This window comes from Brachycentrus maculatus, unplaced genomic scaffold, assembly GCF_059751285.1.
Source record: "Brachycentrus maculatus isolate JH-2025_06_01 unplaced genomic scaffold, ASM5975128v1 h1tg000087l, whole genome shotgun sequence".
Lineage (NCBI taxonomy): Eukaryota > Metazoa > Arthropoda > Insecta > Trichoptera > Brachycentridae > Brachycentrus > Brachycentrus maculatus.
In genome coordinates, this window is record NW_028280841.1 from 545100 (window position 1) to 563800 (window position 18701).

Below are 18701 nucleotides of genomic sequence, written 5' to 3' on the forward strand. Positions count from 1 at the left end.
TATTACATGGACCCTCAATTTTTTTTTGCTGACTTGACCCGTTTCAAGTTGTTGTAGACCCCTGAGGGTCAATATAGACCACTCTGGGAATCACTGCTCTACGCCAATTCAACCTTACTAGGCTCCAGAATATCTAAAAGAGCTGTGTTTTCCAGTCAAATTGGTTAATAGACGTCTCACGCTTGGATCGGCTACAACAACTGTTATGGGCAAAGTGATCTTACTACCTCGCAACCAGCGCACTTTGGCAAGCACCGATGGAGAGGAATACTCTTCCACCAGTAGTTAGAAATAGTGAAAGTGAGATGATATTTAGAAAAAAACTAAAATCACATTTCGCTCACTCCTTTCAAGAACGTCATAAATCAAAAAACTTGATTTTTCAGGAGAACGTTTTTAAAGTTTAAAAATATAATACAATTTATTCAAAATAAATATTAAACCACTTATTGAACTTTTTACTGTGCAACAGATCTTTTTAGGTTAAACCTGAAGATTTTTTCTCCATTTGAAAAATATTTAGTTTATTTAAAAAAAAAATTAAAAAACACCTTTTCTTCAAAATGCAAAAACAACACTTTCTGCCCTGTAGCGGGTAAATATTAAGTTAAAAATATGCCGCTTTTGTTGGGATATAGTACATTTTCTGGGCATTCCGAAAACATGCACAACTGAAAATTGACAATTTTTGATTTATGACGTTCTTGAAAGGAGTGAGCGATTTGTTTGCTAAATCATTTCCACCATTTTCTTTTCCCCAATCCATTCACATTGAAGTGCCCTTGAGGTATTATGTTACGAAAAGGGCGCTATATAAATTATCCAAATTTATTAGTATTTCATTATTAGCCACCCCACCCGGGATCTGCACTCTAGTAACCGTTTTTTCCGTTTTCCCTTCCAGATGCCAAACATGTAACACGACGGATAGAAATGCCATCTGTGTGAATTGTATTAAAACTTGCCATGCAGGCCACGATGTAGAATTTATCCGACATGACAGGTATGAAATGCTCATTTTTACATTTTGACATCCTAACATAGACAAAGAAGAATATGGAAGTTTGGGTATTTATCAATGGTTCACTTTACACGCGTAACATTCATCATGCTACCCATGATTAACCTTTTACACGCGTCTTAGATATACCCATCCTCCCGTCACACGCGGCACTCCATTTGCGTAATCTAAATTACGACTTTAAACAATAATAACGTAAATATTTCAACAACCCGTGTTAACACCTAAAGCGCGATGCCCTCAAACAAAACGCGCCCAGCGGTGGTGGGTCTGATCTGACCCAGTACAGAAATCGCCTTTTAGACGTTTTTTGTCGGGTTTTTATATTTTATATATTAATCAAAATAGGCTACATAGCAATAGGATAATGTGTCATAAGTTTTGTATGAGAATTTTCAAGTTTTTGATAGTTTTGAATTTAAATTATCCAAGCGCTTCATTTTACATGCGAACTCGACCGAGCGCAGCTGCTAACTACCACCGCGTAGCATGTCGCATCCGCGTGAGGCATGATCGGCATGAAGCAGTGCTTGTAAACATGTTTATTTTTACTGAATTCAAATAATTTGTGTTTTTAATTTTTTAACTATATTTTAAGTCAACATCATAAAAGATAGAATTTTTAACTTTTATTTGTTATCTTCAAATATAAAACGTGGCGGTTAGCTCCAAAAACCACAAAATGATTCTGGGATTTTGACTTGAGTTCATAATTCAAGATAAATTTTTGTCCATAATGCAATTAAAATTTATTTTAAATACAGTGAAAATGGTAAATTTTTCATTGAAAAATATAAACAGAATTGCCCAAAATGGTTTAAATATTCATTTAATGTTCGCCATTTCTTACATAGATTTGCGGGTCTTAGAAATTATGAATATAATTTTGTACGGTACTAAATAAAACTAATTTTTGGGTATAAATTATTTTTATATACAAGTTCGTTAGACATAATAGGTAACAAATTTAATTTTAATATTGACAAGTAAATTATTATCAAAAAATCAGAAGACAATCGCTACTTTTCTTGTTAAAATCGATGTCTTCATCACTTACTGACATTTCTTACAAAACCAAGTTTTCTGTTTCACTTTAAAATTCTGTATCTAAGGTTTTTGAATTCTAAATCACTGTCATCTACACTACTTTCTCACTTTTCTTTCAATTTTAGAACTGTCCAAAAGTCGTCCAATCTCGTTATGAGATATTTATTTTTTTCCTGCCATTCATTGTGGTAAAGTGTCGTAAAGATTTTTTTTTTAAAAACTAGAAATTGTTCAAACATAAAACAGTTTATTGTGAAGTTTTGAAGTTAGTAACTTTGTGTATGTCGGTGTTGTATATATACATAAATCCATTATATACTATATATTACCACTATTTATGGTATTTTCTAAGTAAAACTTAAATTAAAAATGGTTAGATTATACCAAAAAGTAACTGCCGAATCAATTTATGAAAATATTAACAACTTATGTAATAATTACACTTTTTTAAACGTGATCCTTAGTATTTTTCATACAAGTAAACAAATAAATCAGTTTCAAACGAATGTAAAAAAAACAATACACAGAATCAATCGCCAAAGATTGACAATGTTTGCTTTTGTTTTGGGGAGTTCGAGGGCACGGCAGACGGCACACTAACACATTGATAGCGAACAACTGACCTTACTCAATATGATTTTTGATCTTTTATTTGTTCTTTTTTTTTAAATAACTCATTCGAATCTGGTCCGATAATTTTTGTTTATATCTCAATTTGTAGGTAATTGTTTGAAGAACGATTACACTGAAGGAAAACGACGTAAAAAAATTACCTATTAAGTAATTAATAATTTTCCGCGATGGTGGGTCTGATCAGACCCACCATCGCAGAGGAGGTGTTAAAGAAATCATCACCAACATTATGAAGTACGTTTCTAAATGTAAATAAACTCCTAAAACGTCACTAAATCTTGATAAATCATCGAAGATCGTTTCCCATACAAGGCCGGCGGCGCCATATAGACACTACATAAGTAGATGCATGCATATACACATCACACATACATACCGCACGTTAGAGCCGTGCGCGGGTACCGCACCAGAGCCGCCGTGAGCCGTTGTAGTTTTTATAGTTAACACTTGAAAAGGTCTTAGAATAATACACACTAAACTTAAAAAGACATAAATAACGCAACGATTGCTCTTCTATCGTCAGATGTTTATTTCTCGTGATCGCGAAAGCAATTTCAATGAAAACATATATTTCCAAAATTGTGGTGTCCACCTATTTATGTATTCTTGCCTATTCCGTAAAATCGAGAGTGCTCATCTTGTATGTATAAAAATTATTTCATCCTTTAAAAAAATCTTCGAAAAGTCCCGCTCTGTAGAATCTTCGGTTAATATTGTATCAGGATTAATACCTGAAGTGAAATGATCGAATTCATGTACTATTGGTACAAAAGGGCCTGCATCGCACGAAATTTCATCCCCTTCTTCGACTTTTATCTCCGTATCGGAAACATAAATAGATTCGGCAGCTTCACTATTACTGTCGCTTCCGCTCATTTCAAAATCCGAGTCTATTGACTCCAGATTTTTCAAAATTTCATCACCGCTAAGACCAGGACCTGACATTTTAAATTTAAGAAGTAAACTAAAATATATGTACTTAAAAATCACTTTATTTTAAATCACGTAATTGTTACTATACTTTTTCTTGACACTACATAAATCACTTCACGAAATTTTTTAATGAATAAAACGAAAAAAGTTTAAAACACAATAAAGTTCGATTCACTTTCTACAGATATTAAAATATCTCACTATGCATTTTGTACTAAAAACAGCCACCACATGATTATTGTTTGCATATTAAATAATGCTTCACGTCCTTAATAAATTAAATCACCTTAATAAGATTAATGATAGTTTTTCACATTCGCAAAATAAAGAGTACTTATGTTTCAAGTCGGTGCAGGTCACCGCTTATCTGAACCAAATACGCGCTTACGTCACACGCTCGCTACGGCGCGGGAACATTTAAATCTGCTGTTGATTTAATCATAATTAGGGCTTGTCTTTAAAGTGTCGTCTGGTTGGCTGGGAACCTTATTTTAGAGTGATGCCAAAAGATGTCAGTAGTGTAATGATTCAAGATTTTTTAGAGTATAAGTTTCACCACCGGCCAGTATATTTTCATTCAAATATCGCGGGAGAAACTTCGCGGCTCCTATATGAGTCGCCCGCGTACGAGGCAAGCATAGGGCGACTCACCCGTGAGTCGCCCGCGGCCGTCGGGTTAACAACCACACTTTTCAAATTTTTGTAACTCCTTCATATATGACGCTTTAGGTGCGAATTCTGGAACCATCCATGGTTGGTTTGAGAAAGCTTTTATTTAACAGAGACCCTTTTATTTAGATGTATGCAAGATCCTAGCCGAATTATTTTACATACTGGGAAATGCATTAAATATGAATTTTCTTCCATACTGGAGAAACATTTTTTTTATTTATCCTGTATTTATCCTGTCACCGCCAGCTTCTCAGCTACTGATAGTTCCTTGAAGGATGGAAACTTTGTGCGCATTGCAGTTCGAGGAATGCATAATATCCTTCTCCAACACCACTGTATTTCAACAGCTTTTTTTTTCAATGCGATTGTAATAATACTTCTTCTAACCCTTATTCGCACCCAATGGTGCATAGAGCACTGCATCGTATTGACGCAGTGTTATCTTGATTGTTACTTAGAAGAAGGCAAGGTGATCACTCCCGCGCTTCAGGGACCAGTCCAGTGTAATTTTGTATAAATATTAGAGTGTAAAATCACCGATACTTACTTTCACCACCCACCTAAGAATCGCACCCGGGACCTCCTGCACGGCAGCTAAATACACTAACCATTACACCACGGAGGTGGACAAACATGCGATGAATGCATTGGTTAATAACATTAAAGACTTGTATATTTTCTTATTGTTTAATTTTTGAATGATTTGGTGCAGATTCTTCTGTGACTGCGGTGCGGGGACGCTGTCCAACCAGTGCCAGCTGCAGGGGGAGCCCACCCAGGACACGGACACCCTGTACGACTCGGCGGCCCCCATGGAGTCCCACACCCTCATGGTCAACTGAGCCCCGCCTGCACCCGCACCCGCCACGCCGCTCCATCCCCCCCACCGGACTCTGCCCTCCCCATACCTCTATATACACTCGGATAACTACTCGACAAATTGCCGTATATCCTACCCGGAAATGTGAATTAGTGGAGAAATTAAGAAAATTTGGTAATATATACTGATAGACTGCAAATATTTTTCTTAAAAATTGCACGTCTTTAAAAATCGTGTCTCGCATCGACCAAACTTGAAAATTGTTATTTGATAATCAAAATATAACTTTGTTTTAAAATCACTAAATATTTTATTATAACTTAATTATAATGTCTACCGGTTTCGAAGCTAACCGCTTCTTTATCCGGTACACTGGTAGACATAATTAAGTTATAATAAAATATTTATAGCGCTTTTAAAACAAAGTTATATTTTAGTAATAAAATGGAAAATCACAAAGTTAGTGCTTGAAACATAAATTATATTTTTGTTTGAATTTGCCTAAAAATGTAACGTAAAGTTATATCCGATAACTGACGGTGATTCCTTACTGATGGAAGTATTCAGCAGTCAATTTGTAACTGCGCCGTTTAATACTATGTGTTGATGGGAGATTTCGAGACTTTGCGAAAATATTAGTGTAATTAAAGGACATTATATACAAATTATATTAATGTGAAGGATGCAAAACCGAGAAGGTTCACTTTGTTCCGATAAAATAAGACCGGAGTGCTTAGTATTTATATTACGAAAGATGATGGTATCTCCAAAATGTTGATGTTTGTTCCTTGCATTAATTCATATTTCCTGTAATGATACTTCGGTGTTAAGTTATAACTCATTATGCGCATAATGTAGGCCAGATCTCGCCGTGACCATGCCATATATTCCAAATTCAAGTCACTGAAGTTTGCAACAACAACAAAAAAATTCAATTATTATTTTGCCAAAAAATATGAAAAATTTTTAAGCATTTCTTCTTGAACAGTAATATGGTGGTCATTTTTTCTTACCACCAAAGCAAAATGTGTCATGTGAAGTTTTGACGTCACATGTACACAAAAATGTGTAGATAAAAATTGGTATTGCCAAATAACAGTGAACAGAAATGTGCCGAATGAAAATTTCTTTGAAAGTCACTATTCGGTTTATTTTGGTCTAAACTAAATATGTATATTAATAGAAAAGCGCTGATTTATCCAATTTATATACTCGTAATACGCCAACGCCGTAATTATTTGAATAAAAAGAAGCTCATTTTTAATCTATTTAAAAAAAATCTCAAATTAAAAAATATATATTTGTATTATAATATTTTAATGGAAAAAGTTTTTAAAGTGAGATTCTGGCCACCATTCTGCGCGTTATAAGTTGGCCTTTAACCCGACAATATGTTTGCGAACGCAATTTGTATAATTAACCCACAAATAAACTAACTAAGGGATTGCTGTTGAACTTTCAGCCATCCCTATTGAATCTAAAAGACTGTTAAAGCTCTTGTTTTCTGAATGTAATCATTGTAGACTATTTTGAATTAGACTTGTGATGATGTTTATTCGGGATAATATTCAGACTGCCCGGTTTTAAGACATAGTAAGAGTGTTTTATGGCAACGTGTTTCTGCGCCATGCTTTTTCATTACAAAAATACCTGTACGGATCCCAATTTGACATAGCGATGGTCAGTCGAGTGACGTTCGGGGTGGCATGCTTAGTTTTAATTTTAGGATTTAGGGAATGACGCAATGCCTCCATCGCGAAACAGTCAACTTAGACCCGATGTCATTGTAGAATATCTTTGTAATCTAAAAATTTCCCGCTTAGTGTAATAAAGCGGGAATACCAGTTTTTTAATAACCGCCTTTTACTATGTTTTAAAATTAGACAGCCAATCAGTTGGACTCAAAATACCGAATTTTTTATTTGACTCCGTCTAATAATAGGGGTCTGAAGTAACCTCAAATAAATGTACGGAAATTGCAGAAAATAGTATTATGACTATGATAATTTACACGACTTACATATCTCAAAAAATGTAACTTTATGACAGCCATTCTACGTTGAATCAAAATAATGTGATTTTTTGAAAATAATTTGATATGGAAATTAAAGTGTCTTTGAGTAAAGAGCAATAATAGTAAAGTAATATCTTTGTGTGGAAAACTGCACTCTACTGTAGCTGACAAGCCTACGGAGTAAGCGGTATAATTACTATATTAGATGTGTTTGATGTTTTTTCGTATTAATGGCAATTCTTTATTATTTTTACTATCGATAAATAAATTAATGTAAAAAAAATACTGGGACAATCGGTACTATTCTGGTTGAAGTCTTTATAGAAATAAGGGAGAAATAAAGGATGAAATTGTCTGTATTTCGATTGCAGGAAAATAAAACAATTTGCAATGTCAGTACATAGTCGCTTCCAATGCAAGAAATAATCAAAATTGCAAAATTTACAACCCCCATTGTCGAATTTCCTACTGCCTGGGGGGATTTGTTTGCGCTGGTTTTAATGGCAGTGCGCCAACATACCAATATGATTTGAATGAGCAAATTTTCCAAATAAAGTGATGTTTGTGATTAGTAAACATATATCCTTTATACGTGGAGTTTGTTAAATCCGATATTTCTCCTGGGAAGAAATAGTCCGTTGTAACGAAGTATGGTGGATTGTTCCGGAAGCGTGTGAAGGCAGTGCGATCACGATAGAAGGTCACAGTGTCTGGCGTTGGCTATAATATTGTATATAAATATATTTAATTATATAGTTTTATGTATAGTTTTCCTTACTGCGGGAAGAGTTGTCGAAGGTGTTGTCGTAAATAATCTGTGTTTTTATGTTTATGTGATTGAAAGTCCGGTTTTCTTCATTCATTTTGTGATGATAATCGGAATTATGTTCTTTATTTATCTGTGCTGTTCTCGCGGCTGATCAGTTGTCGGTTCTTATTCTAGAAATGAGATCTTTACTCCGATTGACTCCTTTACTTTTTGTTTTATTTTTAAACCTTACCGGAATTGTCAATGTAAAATGTGTAAATTTATCGTAAGTTTCAATTTTGTCAGTAAAAATCTCATTTCGTTTAGAATTGATCATATCTCGTTTTATCCAATGAATGGTGGATAATGATCCAATAATTCCTATGTCAGCTAAACTGACTTCACTTCCAGTTTTGATGAAGTAATAAAACTCTCCAAGTACGTAATGGGTGGAAAGAGTCCTCCGTATTCTTTCCCGATGCCGCTACTAAAGTGGACAGATCTATCGAGGCGTCGTTTCTTTAATGATTAGGTTTTCTAATTTAGATTTTGTTGTAGTAGGTTACGAAACTTCTCGGAAAGCCTCGCTTTTCACTAAAATGGTTGAAATGTGATATTTATTTAAAATCATTTATATTTTATCATTTCTGATGACATTATATTTTGAACTTTGTAAAAATAAATAGAATATTGTAAGTTTGAAATCCGCGATGTTTCCTCTTTTGAATTGTCATTTGAGGACCGATTTGCGGGTGTTTTGGTTTAACAAAGTCAAATTTAACAGTAAGCGCGAGTAGTATCTGGCCATCTCCGTTTCCGACGGTGCGGAGAAGCAAAAATGGAATGTTAAATAGTGTAATATATCTGCGGCTTTCCTCTCCGGAAATAGTTGCGGATGTTCGGGTGTTTCCTCATTGTGATAATAGACGGTTTAGCTGCCAAACTAGACGCCGGTCCGCGAGACCGCTTCAATTTTAGTAAATTTCCTTCTTTTCTCGCTCGCGGAGTAAGGTCTCAGAGTCTCCGAGTAACTCGACTAGGGCTCTACTCGGTAATCTGTAACAAGACTTTCATCCACTGCGATGTCTAATTAGTCAAGTATTTCAACAGTTTACTCTCTAATTGTAACTAAATTGTATCCGTTGACAGTTTATAGTGTACTGGACAAATTTTATCCGACGACATTGAAGAAACGAGGCTAACCCTATTTCCTTACAGAGTTATAAGCGCAAGTTTTTTAGTTTAGGTTTGAGTGTTTTTCTTCACAACCATCGTACGTTAGGCTTCTGCATGAATGTCATCGGATAAAGTATGTCCGACTATGAGGATAAAAATAATTCTAATTGCATCGATGTACATTATTTGGTATTCAGACAAAATCTAGTAATCTGTTGGTAGTAAATTATGAGAGAATGGACCCTCAAATGTAATCAATCATCTTGTGTAATATGTATTATAATAATAATGTAAATTAATAATGATTATCGTAGTGGATAAATGTGTTGCTACCGTTGCTGTTCCGTTAATTTCTGCAAACAACGGTGTGATTCTGTAACTAAATCAAACCGACACGGCGCCTTTTCCCATTCAAGATGACAGATCAATGACGGCAGCGGGAAAAGTGAGACCAATCGCAAAGCAATATAAGGATAAATGTTTTTCTATTATTTATATAAAATTCTCAATGTCTACTCATTATTTGTCAACTGAGAATCGGCCGTTAAAAGCCGTCGTGTTTGGATATATCTAGTATAACCCTTTAGAAAACATCTACAAACAAACTAGATCGCGATATGACATATGGTGTCGTATAAATTTATTTTTGTGTGTTTTCAGATAAGATTTATTGTTATTTATTATCGAAATATTTATGCGTTGTGACAGAAGAGTACAAACTGTACGACACGCTAATAAAAATCCGACGTCTATAAAGCATAGTTAAATATTACATGGACACGAATACGACGTCTACACTTCGGCAAACTTATCCGGAAGAAATTCGTATGACATTTGTTTAATTCCGACTAAAATTGTTCTTTGGACAAGTTTGCGGAACTGTATGGACGTCCAAAGGGTTAACGCTGAAAGAATCACACCCACTTGTCTGTCATCAACACGATGTAGTGTGGAATAATTTGTTTTGGCTGTCTGGAGAATCCATTTCCCTACATCGGTTCCGTAGATAGAATGCCTAGTGAGGTTTAGTTGTTACGTAACTTTATATTGCGACTCTTATTTATAACTCCTTACGAATGCATAGCTTTAAATTTTTCATCAATATTATTGGATCGCAATTAGAATAAATATATATTTTTGATTTGATTACGTCTCGTAATATGTTACATAAGTAAAGCGTTGATAAATAATGTAAGGACGCATCTAGTGATAGACACGCAATTATATTGGATATTAGGATCTGAAATGCGATAAGTGCGGGAAGAGAGGTGTGCGTCTGCGGAAGTGCGGCGCGGTGGGGTTCCGCGTATTCCACTCTGTACATAGTAAGTAGTTCACCGCCGGTCGGGCGCTGCGGGTTAGGGAATATCCATACTTAATAATCTTGTTCTCGTCTATTGCTAATATTTAGATCTTACTCAAAATTTGAATAGTGGGATGTCTATACCGGCGGGCGGGCCGCAGCTTCCCCGACGGCGGTCTAATTAAGTTATGTGAAATTTGTAATAAAGTATTAACATTCGGCGACGGCTCCACTACTGTCCGACTACCGGGAGCTGTCCGACTCCGCAGATCCGCTGAGAACTTGAAATGTCAAACATTGCCCGACAAGGAATCATATCTGTTCTCTGTGTATAGTGTTAACGTATGTATCCCTAAATTTATTATTTTACCATTGCTAAATTTGTGATGTATTTATTGAGGAAAATATTATGTAACCGATTAACGATCACTACCCATGTTTAATAATCCTTCGGGCACATTAGTAATTCTTATCTTCTTAATAAAAATACATTTGTTTGTGATGAAACTAAATTTGAAGTGCTTTTTGTCTTTTCGTTTTGTTTTGTTGTATACAATTCTGTGTGTGGAAGTATTCAAATATGTAATGTAAATCCTTTAGACATTTTTGATGTTGTTTACCGGTACTCTGTGTCTGAGAGTTTGGGGCCGCCGTTGCGGTCACACTCGGTTATCATTTTCCGAAAGAAATAGAATCTGGCTAACGGTGGAACGGACACGGAAACACGTGTAGCACCTCCCGCCAGAGCCTCGGCCCGACCGCATGTCGTCAATCTCTCGATGGATAATTTCTCCAACTCTCTGGGGCACTTTCGTTTACTTTATAAAACAATTTGTAGCTTTTTTCATGTTTTATAAGAATGACTGAAAATTATAAATGGATGATTTAAAATAAAGATAAATTAATGTAAGCGTTGCAAAATAAATTTTAGTCTATCACGAATACATCTTTCATTTATACAAACATTGCTACTCCGTAACCTGGACCTTTTATCCCTTCACACATTGTTTGCGGGAAACGCTTAAAAGCATCTTTTCCCACTGTTGGGAGAGAGCGGGAAACGCTTATAAGCGTTCTATTCGCATACTTTTGGTAGAGCATGAGAGATGCTAAAAAATATTGTACAGATTGGAATTGGGTTAGCGGTTACTTGTGATTAGTATATGACCCCAATTAGTATAGTAATTAGGGTCGATGAAAAAACTGGCTGACATGCTAAGAACAATAAAATATGTGTTAAGAACATCATATCTGTCAATAATATGTCTGTTTGGGTGATGAAGCGCCCTTGAGATGATTTGCCACAAATATGGCGCCTATCCCCACCAAATGGTCCATAGTGTAATGTTTCAAAAGGATGTGGGGTTTACTCAATTATTAATCACACGAAGGCTGGAGATCAATCCTACTTATAAGATTTTTGGATCTAGGAGTGGAATATATTGATGGAATACTGATGATATAAGTTAGGGAGCTCAAGATGGACATTGCTGCCATATGGAAATGGATTGGAGGAGGAATAGTAGGTACCTTATGAGAAGAAAAGAAGACTAACTGCAAATGAGTCCCTTGAGGAAAAATGTAGTAAGCTGGGTAGGTCTCTGCAAAACCAAAAACTAAAGGTAACAGACACTTCAGAAAATCAATTTAAAAATAAAACTTTTAATAAAGAAGAAACTAAATATTTATATATGCATTTTATTTTTATATGTAACTAAAAATAAATAAAATATAATATCACTTCTATTCATAAACTCATTTCATTCAATAACTTATAAAATAATTCATTGGTAAACAAGCGCAAGTAACTCAAATTCATCCGGTTCTATTTGGTGTTTTTTTAATAAATTCAGTAATTTCAAATTATCTTCCCTCGATTCATCATTTCTTTTATTCGAAATTGATTTTAACATCAATACATCTGAGGCATTTGTTGTTAGGTCGGGAACATTTGTGTCAAATATTAATTTCTCAAAAATTAATTTATTTTCATACAGCTTTTCATTACATAATGGCCAAATGTGGCATTTTTTGAAACCACGTTTTATATTTTCCAAAGTGAATGATTCCAAGTATGATTTACTAATGAGGGCGATGAAATTGTGAAGGACGTTCGAGACGTGGAATTGTGAGGTTTGATTGTTGTCAAAGGATCATTTGAAATCAGGTATTACACCAGTGTCTAAGGGTTGTCCAGCTTTTGACCATCGGGAAGGAAAAGCCACAATATTAATGCCATATTTTCGACAACAGGATCACTGTTATAGTTTGTTGTGCTGTCTACAAGCAAAATAATTTGATCAGTATCGGAGCTCTGGGTGAATGCCTGAAGATGAGACAGAATGTGTACAAAATGGTTTGCTGTCACTTTCCCATCCGCGCTGGTCATGGCGATGCTATCTTCCGGAGTGAAGTCCAAAACAGAGAGGCTTATGCAGTCCTGGGAAAATATGAATACCGGTGGGTAGATTCGCCCGATGCGCTTCCAATAACACACAATGAGATCGTTACATTCTGAGGTGCTGTGAACTCTTCATTCTCATCAGGTATATTTAAAGCCATTTCTATTTCGGAGAAACAGAATATTCTCGATTGCCTAATTTTACAGTGATTCAAAGCTTGTGTATAATTTTTTTTAAAAGAATCAATATCTAATGAAATTACCATCGATTTTTGATTAACCCTAACTACAGAAAGATCATTCTTAAGACGGTTTAAGAAACATAACAGCCACTCCTTTCCTGCTGACTTTGTACTTTCCCAGTTATCGGGAATTCTTCGATTGATGCTCTTTGCATATGCATAAGCCATAATCCTCATTTGGGTGTAAGAAATGCCAGAATTCATTTAGAATAAACGAGAAAGTACCGAGATAAGTAGGCTTCTTCCTCAGGGCTAAAGACTCGTCTGCAGTCAGGTTTCATGAACTTATTTCCAGATTTGGCATTCTTGAATTGCGTGACGCGGTCATATAACACGGAACGATTAACATTATACTTCCTAGCGGTCGCCCGAACTTTAGTAATCACTTCATTCATCGCTTTTTTCATCAACTTTTCCATCTTTTCTCCATCCATTTTACTTGCTTTCTTTTTTATATAATTTCTCACCATGATTTCAAATTGCAAAGGAAAACTTATGAACTTACTTAAGAAATAATATAACTTTTAGTGAATTAAGGAGTTTATATTCAACAAACATTTTTTTTTTAAATATGTAAATTATTTTATTTCCACTTTTACTTTTGAATCGTTCCTGACCACTTCTTGACGATTTGAAAAAATGACAGCTAATTTGACAGCTGAGCTGCGTTCCGAAACTCAACTGATCTTTTTTGGAGACCGAATTCTCTCATTGATGAGTGTCGTCATTTGATCTGTGATGAAATCGTATTCAAGTACCTACAAGCACAGGGGCTTCAATAGGGGTTCATTCGAAATAAAAATAACTCTCAGTGATCACTTAACCAACCTGTCATCGGCTGGTTAAATGATCACTTTACATACGTGCAACATTCACCACTATCCTACCCATGATTGAATGTTGCATGTATGTAAAGTAACCACTGAACCAGCCTATAACAGGTCATAATCCATGTACCAAGACTTCCATATTCTTCTTCATCTATGTTGAGATTTAAAAAAATAAAAATAACTCCTAAATAGAGAAAACCGAGATATGTGAACAAGTATTTGGACACTCAAATATTGTGAATAAAAATAAATCTTTTTACGCAACACATTTTCAGATTTATTGACTTCAGCTTCATTTGTTCACTTGTGCTGAAAATTTGAACGTTTTCATTGATGGATCAAATACAGTGGAACCTCTCATAACGAACATAATTCATTTCAGAATCTTACTCACTATGCGAAATACTCGTTAAACGAAACATTTTTCGTTTTGACTAGCGTGGAAGTCCCGGCTTACAAGAGAATGGCGTGAAAAGGGGACTTGCCCTTTCTCTGTAAATCGTTATGCGAAATGTCACTCGTTAAAGGAGCAACTTTTTCCCTTTTTTGCTCTTTATGCGAATTACTCGTTATGAGAGGCTCTATTGTATAATTTTAGCATCTACCTACCTTTTTATCTAATACGACAATATTATTAAAAAAAATACATTTTTCGGCATTTTTTATTTATATTTAGAACTGTTTTTGACCACTAAAAATGACATTCATTAGTTTTGACGAAAATCATCCAACAGATAAGTTTTTTGAAGTACATAATTAAAAATAATCTATGGAATCTATGCGACTTGTGATTTAGGTTATGTTTTCGATCAGTTCAAAATAAGTTTTTCTTTATTGAATTTTTAAAATATATCTGTAAAACCTTAAGGTTTATTAAAATGTTTAGAAACCTCTTCTTTTCGACCCCCATTAATAGTTTACTCAATCAAGGACTTAGTTGTCAACAAACCAGAGTATGTAATTTATTTGATTTCTCCTTCATTTTTCTTATTCGTAAAATATATTTTTGAATGTGTAACCTTTTTCATGTTATTTGTATTTTGTGCATTTAAGAATACATTTATACTGAAGAGAAAATGGCCACCCGTTCTGATTAAAAAAAGCAAATCCAAACCGGTGCTAAGATCTAGAAATTATGTTTATAATACGATTGAAAATACCAGTTTGCGACCACAGCCTGAAGTCAGCGTTATCCTCTCACAGTATGTTTCCGGTAAGGGCTCCAAATTGACCTTTATATTTATTTTCTACTAATCATAATACATAAAACTTGGAATTGCGCAAAATATTCTGGAATATAAAGGTGGAGACTGACCGTAGCATTTCGCCGTAACGTAACACGTTACGATGCGAGCATTCGTGTAGTCAGTACAGCGAGCAGAGCGCTTCATCTATAGTTTCGGATGGTCGCCGATGCTCGCTATGGAACGCTCAAGTATGGAACACTACTTGGTTCTGTTCTGACATACACTCCTCGCTTCCTTCACATCCATACATTTAGTCATACATGCCCTCCGTTTACGCAGACTTTTGGCACCACCATTTTAAGTTCTGATTGATCTGGTCCTGAAGTGAAGAAGCCGGGCTCGGGTTCTTTGCCAATGTGGCCGTTTTTTTGCCTGTATGTGGTGCCGCCAATTCAAGCAAAGGGTTAAATGATGATAAGATTACAAAAAAAGTTGTCCTCTGATTCCCAATAGTTTTGTCATTAATTGGACAAAAATCGTATTATTTTATCTTTGTTTTTTTTTTTAGTACAAAATCTGTTTTAAATGTTCTATAAGTGAGTCATAGAAAGAAATGTATTTGTCGTGGGGGACATTAGATCGCATTAGAAAAAGATAACTTTTAACCATATTATGAAACCAGAAAGGAATCGATAATATTTGTTTATGATTATAACACCTATCTGCTATCCAGCAAAGCAGAAAGATTAGACGTTTAAGACATGTTTCTTGTATATGAAGTTGAAGGTAACAGAAATGCACGAAAATGTGCATTTCCGAAAATCTGATTGTGCCAACTCTTTTTTGGCCGTTCTTGTTCTGTTTTCCCGCTCACATTCGCCACATATATTTTCTTAGTCATTCTCTCGCTATCCATTCGCTCCAAAATACTGTCATCATCTTATAATAACAAAGATTGTATATTCAGGAGTGGGAGAGAAGGGGGATATTATAAAGATGAAGTCCCGTAAAGCTTACTTCGACTTCCTACTGCCTGGTCTGGCGATATACTGCTCTCCGGACAATATTGTGAAATATGGAAACATAGACTCCGATAAGAAAAAATCCGTTGAATCCAAGACGTTCAGTTCCCTTCATGCTGAAAAGGTTAGTGTTTATTTTAATTAAGATGGTAAAACCGTGGAATTTGCTTATTGTGATTCTAGATTTTATCAAATGGTTATTATTATATTTTCAATTTAAACTGGGGGAAGAAAAAAAAATGTAAATGTACAAAAATAAATTGGAACTGAAATAATTATACGCAATTCTCGGAAAAACTAAAATCCGGTTGATTTATTTTTCTATATTATCTTACTATTTGTCATTTTATTTTCTAACTGATGTTTCAGGGTCCATTATCAATGGCCGAACACAACATGGAATGTAATTACCAAGAAATATGCTCCAATATTTCTTTGCTTCGAATTTGTCCTTACAAATGATTTATCGTTTTATAGATAGTGAACTACCTTTCAACATTTTTCCTCTACATCACTATGAATACGGTTAACCCGTGGGTATTGGAGCCATGGCATGTCCGAGCTTCTTTCCGGAAAGCGGGAATAGTCGTTCCGGAAGACGCCATCGGAATGCCCATTCGAGAGATAAGAGGTCCCGACCTCAGTCTCGAAGACAAGGAGTTTACAGTTACAGTCACAGTAAGTTGTTCTCAAAGCAAATTACCTGTCTCTAAGTCTAGTCCTTGTTCCAACCCTAATATAGAAGTGAAGCATGCAGTTGGTAAAAGAAAGAGAAAGTAGATTGAAAGCAGTTGAAATGCAATCTCTCGGAATATATCGACAGTCCCTACGTAAAGTACTAAACTTAAAGTATCTGCAAATCTGTCACTTTACAGGAGAGAGCTCAGAAGATTTTTTCAACATATATTTTTTTCATTAATTAACAGTTTCATCTGAAATTCTAAACTAGTATTATACATTCAAAAATACCATAAAATAATGCATTAAATCGTTTTAAAACTTATGCTTTGTCAAAATTAAGTAGTTAGCATTTTAGGAGTTCCGTTCATTTCGAAAATTCGATGTAGATAGTGTCTTATACGCCTGGAAACTAGGCGTAATATATTTTATATATTTTTTGTTTTTGTTTATATTTGTAGATAACGGTCAGTTGATAACATACATCAAATATCTCAAAAATGTAGTTAGAGCACTTTACGTAGGGCATATCGATATGATAGATGTCCGAATGGTGTAATAAGGAAAGAAAGCAAAGCTAAGATAAGCATTATTTACAAAATTAAGAAAGGTGTGTTGAGACGATTTGGAAATGTGGAATGAATAAATAAAGAAATAACAGTAAAACAAATTTATGAGTGGAATTTTGTTGGAAATAGGATCGGAGGAAGACTGAGAAAAACTTGGCATGATAGTATGTGAATGATGAGGATAGTTTTCCAAATACTTGAAGGCGATCAGGTCGGGAGTCGGAATAATCAACGGGTATGTATGAGAAGATGCATAAATGTGGAAGAGTCAAAGAATGTTTACAAATACAGATTGGTGTGGCGTTCTATCTTTTTTGCCTTTGAACTTTTGTATTTTGTCATATCATAATAAAGGCTTTCGCCTTAAGGAGATAAAATGCTAAAAATATGTCAGCTTGATAAAAAAAATATGCATATTTACGTATTTTAAAAAAATTATCAAGTTTATGAACTAGATGTTGAAGCATCTAAATAAATATTAAATGTTATAACAATTTTATGAGATTTTATTGAAAATTTTAGAATTTGGAAATAAAATCTGGTCATATTAAAACCAACATGCAATTATCTCTGAATTAGTGAAATAAGTTTAAAAAAAACATCCTTTAAACTCATAAAACATAGATAAACTGTTGATTTTTTTAAACAACATGAAGCTAGTGACAGTTTATACAATGCAAAAATGTTTCTAGTACCAAAAAATGACAATAACAGTTAGGTACTTTTTAAAAGGAAAAATGATTGACAACATGTTTTATTTTAGGTTAACAATACTGAAAAAGTACATGTACGTACCAGGATATACCATTGGGGCAATAGCGGCGACCGCTCTCCGTGGGTCGAGAATTTCTACCTGCTCCCCAAAGAACCCCTGTTTCCTGAGGAAGCTGAACTTCTCAGCAAGATGCCGCAATACAACCCAGTCATAGAACCCGAACAAGTCACACCAGTGTCAGCTCACAAAGTCACTTCTGATCAAGTCTAATGAAATGAATCCTTCAACATTTAATAAAGAAATATTTCTATTTTGCCAGTGGTAGCTTTAGAGACTGTCATCGCAATCTAATAAACAGTAGAATAATAAATTTTGTTTTATTTTCACCATTATAAACATATTGTTATCGGGCGGTTTTACATCAACCCTGACCTTAATTAGTACACTAATTAGGGTCGTATACTAATCACAAGTAACTGCAAACCCAATTCCGATCTGTACAATGTTTTTTGGCGTCTCTCGCGCTCTACCAAAAGTAAGCAAATAAAGCACCTTTAAGTGTCTCCCGCTCTCTACCAACAGTATGTAAAAAATGCTTTTAAGAGTTTCCCGCAAACAATGTGTTAATTGGATGTAAACCCAGATTGGAATCATATACTTTATAGCAGTGGTACTTAATCCGGGTTCGAT

The 18701-nt window shown here is 34.8% G+C and overlaps 2 protein-coding genes across 3 annotated transcripts in view; both read left to right on the forward strand.

Annotated features, from left to right (window-relative positions):
• FBXO11 (F-box protein 11) overlaps positions 1 to 5325 on the forward strand; it is a 21398-nt gene extending 16073 nt beyond the window's left edge. Inside the window, exons 11-12 of the mRNA XM_088257757.1 lie at positions 905 to 1003; positions 5019 to 5325. Of these exons, the coding sequence (XP_088113883.1) occupies positions 905 to 1003; positions 5019 to 5148 (229 nt within the window). The 3' untranslated portion in view covers positions 5149 to 5325. The remainder of the gene's footprint in view (positions 1 to 904; positions 1004 to 5018) is intronic.
• Positions 5326 to 14609: 9284 nt separating this feature from the next.
• On the forward strand, positions 14610 to 18385 carry mRpL9 (mitochondrial ribosomal protein L9). Of its 2 annotated transcripts, none has more exons than XM_088257726.1 (5): positions 14610 to 14793; positions 14894 to 15461; positions 15629 to 16173; positions 16527 to 16727; positions 18060 to 18385. In XM_088257726.1, exons 3-5 carry the CDS (start codon positions 16024 to 16026, stop codon positions 18279 to 18281), a joined length of 573 nt encoding a protein of 190 aa, XP_088113852.1. In that variant the 5' UTR covers positions 14610 to 14793; positions 14894 to 15461; positions 15629 to 16023; the 3' UTR covers positions 18282 to 18385. The 2 variants fall into 2 exon arrangements, with proteins under 2 accessions (XP_088113852.1, XP_088113851.1); XM_088257725.1 differs by having other exon boundaries at positions 14894 to 15053; positions 15995 to 16173.
• Positions 18386 to 18701: the final 316 nt, after the last annotated feature.